The following is a 10,961-nucleotide window of genomic DNA, read 5'->3' on the forward strand; positions in this document are numbered from 1 at the left end:
CAAGAAAGAACAAAAGAAAAACGGCAGAATATGCAGAGAAAGTAGGATAATTCGACTGGCAGATTCGGTCTGATCCTTCCAGACTCAACGGATCCCTTTGCGTCACAAGAATGACGAGCAAAGGTAATTCAGGCCGTCGTCAACATCACTTCATCCCAATATACATGACAATCGTACCACTTCTGTGTTGCCGTCGTTATGTTCAAACGTTCTTATAGAGTAAGAGAGGCTCGCCGATGTTTTCGATCTCGGGAATGGTGCATTTCAGATCAAAGGCTTTGGCAAGGACAATCTTAAAGATCTACACTGTCGGTTAGCACAGCTCGAGCTCATGTCCACAGTATCATACCTTTTGCACGTTGATGCTGTGGCTGGTGCTGCTGAAAATCAAGCTCGCTTTCATCGCTTTGGCGAATCTCTTGGCCTGAGAAATCATCAGCACAAGCCCGGTCATCATTCTTGGTCAGCGTGCCTACCTGAATGGAAATCTCTTCTTGATCTTCTCGAGGAAAATTGACAAAGTGGTCATACTTGGTGCCGACCAGGAAAGGAATAGCTGTCTTGTTGAATCCACGGCCCTGCCGGTACCATTCCTTGATTGAATTCAATGTGCTCTTGCGGGTGAGGTCAAACATAAACAGAATTGCGACGGCATCATTGCACACAAGCGGAAGCATATTGACGAATTCGCGTTGACCGCCCAGATCCCAGATCGAGAAAGTGATCTCCGTGTTTCTGATGGAGATAGTCTTTTCCATGAAATTTACCCCTGTCGATAACGTCAGACTACGTACAGCACGAGTCCAGAGGAATAACATACCCAAAGTCTGGATATAATCTTCGTCCCAGCTGCCTTCCACGTACTTGACCATCAAACTTGTCTTGCCAATTTGGGCATCACCAACCATTCCAACCTTGATCACCACACTATTCTTCGTCGATTGGGATGGTTGTTTCTGACTGACATCTTGAGAGGTTTGCGAAATTCCTTGTCGCTGTTCAGGGCCGCTAGACAATCCGGAACCCGGCCTCGATGATGACGGCGGGCGTGGTTGTTGGGTTAATGTCGGAGATTCGGTAAATCGAGACTGATCATTCTCTTGGTTTCGAGATACATATGCGGATGGGGAATCGAAACCGCCAGTGTGTGAGGTGTAGTGAGCGCGAGAGTCGCTGCTGTATCCATTGTGAAACTCCGGAGGTCCCATTGCCTCCTCAGTAGCCGCCAGTCCAGGACCAGACATCTCAAGGTTCTGTTGATGACCGGTTTCTGGGACATCCGGGACATCAGACACAGGCTGCGGCACATCCATGTCGCAAATTGTAAGCTGGTTAGGAATGACTTTACGACCTGAACTGATACGTCTTCCGTTAATTCTCCGATCGCCTACCCGAGCGGGGAGCACGAGGGAAGCTGAAACTGACCTAGTTGCGGAAATGCCGGTAGGAGGCAGGCTTTCTCAAAGCCGCATGAGATGCGGTTCGGCAATTAAAGATGGAAAATATTTCGGCGATCTGAATTCGAGGTTTGATAAGAATGACTTGAACGAGGGAGGAGGAAGTTCACTCGATGAAGCTTCTGTTTGTTTTTGTTATTCCTTTGCTGGAACAAATGACGTGGGCGGAAGCTGAACCAGCAGACGAGTAAGCAAGGGAATAGACGACTGAGAAATGATGAACAGCGCTCGGATCACAAATTAGCAGGCGACAAGAACAGCAGGACTTGATCGAGAGGCACAAGGTTATGCGAGACCCTTATGGGCATCGGCATCAAGTCAAGCAAGTCAACACAGCCGCATCCAGACGAAGCGGCCCGATCTACGCTAATCCGCGATAGGATTAGCGCACATCCCACCTCAATCTCTGGATGAGAAAAAAAAGTTCCTGAACCCTAATCACTGATTCCCATCAACAGCCGTCTTTTTCATCCTGTCGCACGACTGGCTCGTGGACACTTCTACCGGGATACTCACATCGTAACTACGACACAATGTCCAAAAGAGCTGCCGACGCTTCTGAGGAGTACTCCGCTGCCCTCAAGGCCGGAGAGCGGCCGGTCGCCGATGACCTTCCGGACGAGGTGGGGGAGTTTGAAGATGAGTTCGAGGACGAATTCGAGAGTGAGGACGAGATTTTGGAGGCAGGTGTCGATGGAAGACCTGATGCGGAGCGCGAGGAAGAGGAAAAAGGTCCGTCTGCCGATTTTCTGTCGCTAGAATTGTTTCTGACTCAAATGCGATGACAATAGACGCTATGGAGGTTGACAAACAGACATTCATCCCTGGAAGGACAAAACTAGCTCCTGGAGAGGTACTGTCTCCGGATCCGTCTACATACGACATGTTACACACGCTCAGCACACCATGGCCTTGTCTCTCATTTGACATTGTGCGCGATTCCCTTGGCGACAACCGAAAGACATACCCCGCGACGGTCTACGCTGTTTCTGGTACACAAGCGGCGGGAGGGAAAGCAAAGGAGAACGAACTGCTGGTGATCAAGATGAGCGGTCTCAGCAAGATGGAGAAAGAGAACGAGACAGATTCGGAGAGTGATTCAGATTCAGATGATGATTCCGATGAGCCGATTCTCGAGTCGAAGAGCATTCCTCTCGGATCCACAACGAACAGGATTCGCGCACACCAGACCCCTTCACAGTCCGCTGATTACTCCAGGCCGCCGCAGACCATCACAGCGACCATGCTCGAAAACTCCCAGGTCGTCATCCACGATGTGACTCCTCATTTGACCAGCTTCGACGTCCCTGGCACAGTATTGCCGCCGTCAGCCTCCAAGCCGCTTTCGACTCTGCGCATGCACAAATCTGAGGGTTACGCTCTGGACTGGTCCCCTCTCCAGCCTCTTGGAAAGCTGTTGACCGGTGACAATGACGGCTTGATCTACGTTACCACCCGCACAGAAGGAGGAGGTTGGGTCACAGACACCCGGCCATTCACCGGCCACACATCTTCAGTCGAAGAGCTACAATGGTCTCCGAATGAGCGAAATGTGTTTGCTTCCGCCAGCAGCGACGGAAGCGTGAAAGTCTGGGACGTCCGGTCAAAGTCACGCAAGCCCGCCGTTGACGTAAAGGTCTCCAACACAGACGTCAATGTCATGAGCTGGTCGAAGCAGACATTCCATCTCCTGGCCACGGGTGCTGACGATGGACAATGGGCTGTCTGGGATTTGAGACACTGGAAGCCGAATGCGTCCGCCCCCTCGTCACAGATCAAAGCATCGCCAGTCGCAGCTTTCGACTTCCATCGTGAGCCTGTCACCAGTATCGAATGGCATCCCACAGATGACAGTGTTGTTGCCGTTGGTTCTGCCGACAATACTGTGACCCTCTGGGATCTGGCTGTGGAGCTTGATGAAGAAGAGAGCCGCGAGGCTGGCCTGGCCGAAGTGCCTCCCCAGCTGTTGTTCGTTCATTACATGGAGTCTGTCAAGGAGATTCATTGGCAGGCTCAGATGCCTGGTACCATCATGGCAACAGGCAGTTCTGGATTTGGGTAAGTCTTTTAGTTGAATTTGTTCTTTGTTTTATGAGCTAATGCTAACTCCTTGCAACAGTGTCTTCAAGACTATCAGTGTGTAAATAATCGGCATGCGCCTGCGGCACTCGCCCTTCTTGAAACGACGATACCAACAGACTTTACGCTGTCATCTGATGAACATATTATAGATTCTTACATAGGGTAGTACAGCTCGGGATTGAATGAATGATTATGAACTGCAACGAATCTCATCCGTGGATTGAGATCCCTGTCTTAGCTATGGCGCTCAAAGGAGTAAACCTGAAAACATATCTCAGCCATTTACAGCTACAGCTGCGAATTGCTCTACCTTTGAGTAATTGTACATTTCTAGTTAGGTCGAGCAATGCTGAACATCTGATGCGGTAGTAGTATATATATATATGTATGGATAGGATGCTTCAATCTTCATGAGCCAAGTAATTATAGGCTTATATCGACGCCTGACAACTCCGGAGATTAATTCGCCTCCCATTTCTATCCCATGATAATCCCAAAGCAGAATGTGTGCAATCCATTGATGCGACTCCCCACGGTCGAATCAATTTTAGAGTGGATTTCTGGGGAAATGCGGGCGAACCAATCATTGGCAGGGTATTCTACTCTAGATGCGGGGAAGGCTGTAACTCCAAAAAGTGCCCCGTGAAGCAGCTGCTTCGTATATGCTTTTCACTAATGCCGTCGAAAGCGTTATCAGACGGCAAATCTTCATATCTTACCTGCAGACTGACAACCAGATATTGTCCATGTTGCCGTCCGCCCTTTGCCTTTCACCCGCAGAGCTCAGCGCTCAACATCATTCACCCCGCAATTGACCATGAGAATCGGAAGGGGCTGCGAGCGCTGTCGCCATCGTCATATTCGGTGCACAATTCGAAAAGGAGCATCGTCTTGTAATCCCTGTTCGCGCTTGGGACGGGTGTGTCGGCTCGATCCACCATTTCGGTTTAGAACTGTTCATCACGTCTATCAGAAGAGTCATGGCACAGCGTCGAAATTCGACCTCGTGTGGGATCCGCATCAGATTTGGGTGAAGACTCCTACTTCATGTATTTCTCTTCACCTCCTTATCTAACCATTTGAGGGTTGCTAACGATACCAGTGACGTTCGTACTTGAATCGGCGGATGATTCTGCAGAATCGGAAGAGACAGATGCGCCGCAAGACTCTCAAGATGAAGCACAGCCGCCTTCAGAACAGATTCCAGTATCGCCTAGAGCTGTATTTCCGGACATATCATCTCTACTCATACCAGGTCCAACAAAGTCTTACGATGCAGTGGTTGGAAATCACCCACTAGACCTCTCAGATCCTGCGCCGGCACCATCGATACCTTGCGAAACACAACTGATACTTCCCTCATCCACTGCCATCTCGCCGACTGTACTAAATAGCATAGTATCTCCTTTGGCATCAACAGCCTGGACAGAGCCGACATCCTCGAGTCCGATAAGCCCGCGGGCAATCGCTTCGCCCAAGTTGTCCTCCCGCGAGGCATACTTGTTACGTTCATTCATCTCCAAGATAGCTCCTTGGGTATTGAAGTCCGCCACATAGATAGTACATTGATAGTACATTCTGACTATGACAGACCGACATCTGCGACTCACGCTCTCATTTTTCGACCGAGGTACCACGCCGGGCATTGGAAGTCCCTATGGTCCTCAAGGCCGTTCTAGCTCTCGCAGCCAGACACGACGCCATCTTGTCAGACGCTAGCGACTGGGAAGCCGCCGAATATCACGGCCAATGCCTGGAACTCTTGATCGCTGCGCTGGCGCAGCCGGAGGATACGTACGACGACAACCTCCTTATCACGGTCGTGATTCTACGCATCTACGAGGAACTTGAGAGCAACAACGACGAGAAGTACCATCTGTTCGGCTCAAATCGTCTCCTCAACACCATGTCCCGGTCGGCGTATTCCGGGGGCCTAGCCGAAGCCGTGAGCTGGCAGTTCCTGCGGCAGGCGATATATGCATCTGTCGTCCAGTATCAACCTATGCAGTTGGACCTGGAGAACTATGAGCGCTCGGCCGTGTTTCACCGGCGCGATGACGCGGCGTATGCCAACGTCATCATTTACCTCTGTGCTCGGATTCTGCAGTGTGGAGGAGCGTATACCCGTGGCATGGACGAGGAGACATGGCGCCAACTCTCTGATAGCGTTGAGCAGTGGCATCGAGGAAAACCAATCAGTTGGCAACCGTTGAAGTACAAGCCGGCGGACGTTGCGGAGAGTCGACCGTTCCCTGAGATCTGGATGATGTCTCCGCCAGCAGGTATGTATCTGAGCCCATGGTCCGCAATGCACTGACACTCGCAGTGGTCGGAATGCAATACTATCACACCTCGTGTATCTTCCTCACTCTGTCAAATCGACACTGGCAAGCCGCGAGTGACTTTGAGCTGGCCCGTTCGCAACGTATAGTAGAGGTAAGGTCGTACAAATATTGGGAAAGACCGCTACTAACGGACTAGAATACAATCGCATCACATCTAAACATGGTCATCGGCTTGTCCATGTCAAACGAAACCGTCGAGAATGCATACTTTATGGCATGTCATTTATTACACCGCTGTAAGTTTCTTGTTTGAGATTTCTGAATTATACTGACCAGGATAGATGGGTACTGCCTGCGACATCCTCTCGAACAACGCGGGTCACTGCGCTTCTTGGCCCATGTGGAAAAGACAGTGGGCTGGCGGACGCGATGGATGGTACGCGAGCTGGAGAAACAGTGGAGTGAGCTGCGGGGACTGGACACGTGGGGAGAGTCGGCTAGTTAATGGAGTCTGCAAGACTACATTGTTTGCATTTTGGAGGATTGGACATCTTTCTATGCGATGTATTATTTGAATACCTGATTGGAGCGAACTGAACGATGATAAATAGGCACCGGTTTCTGTAAGCCGTATTGGATACTCATCTCATTCCTAGAGAATAGTTCCGCTCCGCTTGCATTGCGTTGCCGATATCGCTCAATAAAAGCGTGATGCATCCACATATGATGTTGTGGACAAGAGTACCCAACTAAGCAGAAATACTCTTAATCATCTCCTCCAACTCTCTCACATTCCCACCAACAATCCTCTTCTCCAGAGGCTGCCCATCCTTATACAGCACAAACGTCGGCATCGCCCGGATACTCATCTCCTGCGCCACAGAGCGCACCTTGTCGACATCAACCTGGATGAATCGCACATTGGGGTACGTCTCGCTGAGCTTTCCTACACTTGGCGCAATCGCCTGACAAGGGCCGCACCAGGTGGCGAAGAAATCGACGACGACGGGGCCGGACGAGGTAAGGGCCTTGTAGATGACCGGACTTTGGGTATCGTTAGCGATATTGCTTCTTGATTGGGGTTATAAGGGGACCTACTTATCGACAGCTATAACTTTGCCGTGAGGCATGGTTGCGGCGGGGCTGGAGAAGAAGCGGTTGTAGATAAGGCGGATGGCTATCGATTAGTGAGAAGGGCAGCGAGGACAAGAGGGGCGGGAGTGCTTACCGATGTAGACGGCGAGAGCGAGGATAATGCGGGTGTAGTCCATGCTGCTGATAGAAAGGTGGTTAAAGCAAAGATGGGTCTGTTGACTGGAGGGGAAGACACCGATGTGTTATATTGATTAGTAAGCAATACAATTTAGCATAAATAGTTATGCTACAACTACGGAGTAACTACCGGTGACAGTGGAAAGACCATGGATATGTGTGGTCTTTCCGCGCTGCGTATTGGTGCCTTAAATATTCTAGGTAGGCTATACCCAGTTTTTGCTAGGCCTAATTCTGTGTGTTATAGTTATCAGGACGCTTTCATACATTCAGCACATATACAAGATAAGCAGACAAGAACATATAAAGCTGGGGTGTAGCCTCATGGATCTATTATTTGATATATCTTTGTTATAGAAAGCAGTACGATAGCAGATTTTTTTCTGCTTCTATCTGTTCCATTCCCAGTCGCTGCGGCGACCTGTTGATCATGGGTATAGATGACAACAGCAGACTGCTTTGTCCAGTAGACTGTTGACTTTCTCCATTGCACAGTGCAGGTTTTCCTTCGTGATAACTAACACTAAGAATAATGAATACTGTTATGTATATCCTAAAGTATCTCTAGTAGAGGAAAACTAAGCCACTAATAATAGGCCTAGCAGCTATGCTAGCACTTTATCCTAGAGCCTAGAGTTATGCTCCTATCCACCTACTATATCTATATTACTAGTCGGTTGCATATTAGCTTAAGTAAAGGTACTCCTATAGAGACCTATATAAACTAATAGCAATCCCTGCTCTATAGATAGCTAAGAGGATGGAAACCCATACCTGCACTATAATCATTAGTATAGGATATATAAGGTGTATTAGATGCCTACCATCCTATTCAGGGATGTAAGCCTTCTCTACTAATGCAAATAGTAGGACGGCATAGCCTGTTCGGTATTAAACCTCTAATCTTAAATGGATGCTACGCTATTTACCAGAGAATAGAGGCATGTATCCTGAGTTCTGGTTAGAAATGTGAAATTGCCCCGCAAGAGACATTGTCGACACGAAATGGCCGCCATCAAGACCGCGATGCAGAAAATCCGTGATAAGCTTTACCCAACCACAACCAATCCACCTGCTAAACAGAAGCTCCCAGCGCTGATCGATTTTGATGACCGTGACGACGAACCAGATGCCAATACTGAAGTGAAGGATCACTGATTTGAAGCTGGTAGACAGGCTAAGGGCATCTTAGACTCTTAGTCGGAACGGCCTCCAAGTCATCCGCGATACTGTATCTTTCCAACTCGTAAGGTGCACATATGTGATAATGAAGTTAGTTAATTTCAATACATACATACAAAAATGGCCTTTTCCAATCAAATCACTGCCAAGCCATCCTGAAATCCGAACTTGACATGATGCAGTGGTTCCACTACAGGGACAGCGCGCGGCGGGGAGACTGATATTACTCGAGTCCACCCAAAAGGCTGGGTTCGCACAGGCGAAGCAAGAGGCCCTGGGCAGACGTTCTGGAGTATGTTATTCCTATGGACTATTATTAGCCCAGGTTTCGCAGTCAGCATGGACTGGGTCAAGAAACATATCTATAATTTATCCACAGTTATTTTCGTTAAATGACAGGCGGGTTGAATTCTGGTTTCATGCTTGGTGAGCGGCCCCAGTTACGGCATATCTGCCCATAGCTAACACCTACAATCAATATCTGTTTATACCATCTTGATTTGGACCACTCAATCTACAGCAAACAGAGTATTTGCGATATGTTTCCTATTGGCGGCCCCATGGCAGCCATATCGAGTATGTAGCATGCAAGGCTGAGAGCGGGGAAGATGGGAAAACACCCCATGATCTCAGACAAACAATATCCAAGTGGTGCCACGTATTGAAAACATGAGGGGTTCTAATGATGGTGTGTGAAGAGATAAGGAGGTGGCCCAGCGGCTTTAGCATCAGCCTAAGTGGAGGAGCCTAAGTCGTTGCAAATAAATGATTAGACATAGTGCTACTGCAAAGAATTTCAAGAGGTTAAAGGAGAAGCATATAAGCAAGAGGTCCTTCCTCTAACTTCCTGAACCCTTCAGTACTCACCCCCTCTCCTATCTTTAACCTAACGTATACAGGCATCAAATTGTGGGCCTATTGAACAGTTCATCAAACGTGCAACTTCCTGATATCCAGCTGCCTCCTACTGCCACACGCAATAGCTTCACATACTCAAGAACAAATACACACAACTACTTTTTCACGCACGAAATGCAAGTAAGCACTATTCAAGGTCCCTTGATTTCTATGTATCTATAAGTACTTAATAAGACCTAACTAGGAGAACGGTGGCGGAGCATGTTATGTCGGCATGCGAGTCAATTACTGCGGCGCTCTCTGGACAGTTGTGGCGATGCTGGGTGGAGCTGCACTGAATGCAGGGTATAACTTTGTGATCGAAGACAGGCACGGGCAGACATTGACAGTATCTGGTGCAAGTTTAAGCCCTGCTCGAAGATAGTGTCTGGGTTCCTTGACCCCGTAATTCAGGAACTGAGATGGTGTTGACCGGAATTAGGATTGTCGTCACTTCCACAATATCATCTCTCTCGATTTGTACAAGCCTAATAGCCTCGTTGGGGGTTCGTTGCTACTCATCAGCCTTACGTTAATCTTACTGTATTTGCCGCCCTTTCATCTGCTATGTTCTATTTGAGCCATCGATAGAGATAAAGGGTGGTTTGCTGGAGCTTTGGTATTGAAATGATGCTCAACTACGAGTAGATACTTAATACTTAATATTTTACTTTATATTATACTGATTCTATTATTATATATTCATTATTTCTTTAAAATCTTAGTATAATTTTATATATTAAATATTACTTAGTGAGTTTATAGGCTAGACCTAGTCTATACTAACTAGATCTAGTAGGTAGAGAATTACCCCTGTAGTGGAACTAAACCTAGTAGGTTAAGCCATCTAGAACCTGCAGATCTATAGGTTGGTTTAGGCCTTGGGTTTCTAAAACCCAAACCCAGTGGGTTGGACCGTTGGATTAGTAGAATAGGAGAACCCAGCCCAACCCATGAAAATAATAATTCAGGAAATAGTGCCTAATTAAATAGATATATCATATAGCATTATCTAAAGCTTGCTTCATGCAAGTCGCATTTCTCAGTGGTAATGACTATAATTCATGATAGATGGTGAAATTCTAGATATCTCACCCTATACCATTGCAAAGAGCTCCTTAATGGCATGGTTACAGAAGAATGGCCTACTTGCCAGTAATATATATTCTATACCAGGCCAGCAAGGCAATTAATAATGCATTGCAGCAGGATCCAACCATCAATTTTGGATTTTCAAAGTCTGACAGCCCGTATAAAAGACCATCTCAAGCTAGCTGTTGTTACTGTGGACAAATTGAATGTGAGCTTCATATGCAGAGGGCGCCTTACTTTGATGGCAATGAGACACTGTGCCAAATGATCCTGGCCATGCTTGAACAATATCCGATGTACGATGCTAACAACTTTGCTTACACTGTAATGGCCTCACCAGCGTGGTTGATAAGCTCCTATACCACGCCTATGAGGTGGAATAGTTGGATCAGGCCAGCCTGTGTCTGTTTGGCGTTCTAGATAATTTGGACCGAGTCATGTCCATACATGCAAGATATGAGCGCAATCACAGGACCAACGTGCGGGATTACCCCAACGGAGCTAGCATTACTGTTCTCCGTGGCGCGTTCCTTGCACTGGCCATACAGACGCGCCTGCACCAATATGTTGCATATGTTATTGAACGCGATCCACGAGGAGCCTAAAGGGCCGGCCCTTTCTCGACTACGCGCTCCGCCCTACGAGCGTGACTCCGACAGATCTTCCATATCACCATGAACGGGACGTAATCGAT

General features: G+C 47.9%; 3 protein-coding genes across 3 annotated transcripts; 1 reads left to right on the forward strand and 2 right to left on the reverse strand.

The window, feature by feature from the left end:
• Positions 1-202: 202 nt before the first annotated feature.
• On the reverse strand, positions 203-1,313 carry ALT_0438 (Spg1/Tem1 GTP-binding protein; the record flags this gene model as incomplete). Its single annotated transcript, XM_033555015.1, has 4 exons — positions 203-301; positions 350-424; positions 477-769; positions 821-1,313. 4 exons carry the CDS (start codon positions 1,311-1,313, stop codon positions 203-205), a joined length of 960 nt encoding a protein of 319 aa, XP_033410906.1.
• A 677-nt stretch (positions 1,314-1,990) lies between these two features.
• On the forward strand, positions 1,991-6,329 carry ALT_0439 (ribosome biosynthesis protein RRB1; the record flags this gene model as incomplete). The annotated part of the gene is made up of 8 exons (XM_089598979.1): positions 1,991-2,189; positions 2,249-3,515; positions 3,577-3,593; positions 4,642-5,075; positions 5,131-5,821; positions 5,866-5,975; positions 6,021-6,120; positions 6,166-6,329. 8 exons carry the CDS (start codon positions 1,991-1,993, stop codon positions 6,327-6,329), a joined length of 2,982 nt encoding a protein of 993 aa, XP_089456643.1.
• Positions 6,330-6,573: 244 nt separating this feature from the next.
• ALT_0440 (thioredoxin family protein) lies at positions 6,574-7,095 on the reverse strand (the record flags this gene model as incomplete). The annotated part of the gene is made up of 3 exons (XM_033555012.2): positions 6,574-6,868; positions 6,923-7,001; positions 7,053-7,095. 3 exons carry the CDS (start codon positions 7,093-7,095, stop codon positions 6,574-6,576), a joined length of 417 nt encoding a protein of 138 aa, XP_033410903.2.
• Positions 7,096-10,961: the final 3,866 nt, after the last annotated feature.

This window comes from Aspergillus lentulus (genome assembly GCF_001445615.1).
Source record: "Aspergillus lentulus DNA, contig: Alt01, strain: IFM 54703, whole genome shotgun sequence".
In the NCBI taxonomy this organism is placed as follows: domain Eukaryota; kingdom Fungi; phylum Ascomycota; class Eurotiomycetes; order Eurotiales; family Aspergillaceae; genus Aspergillus; species Aspergillus lentulus.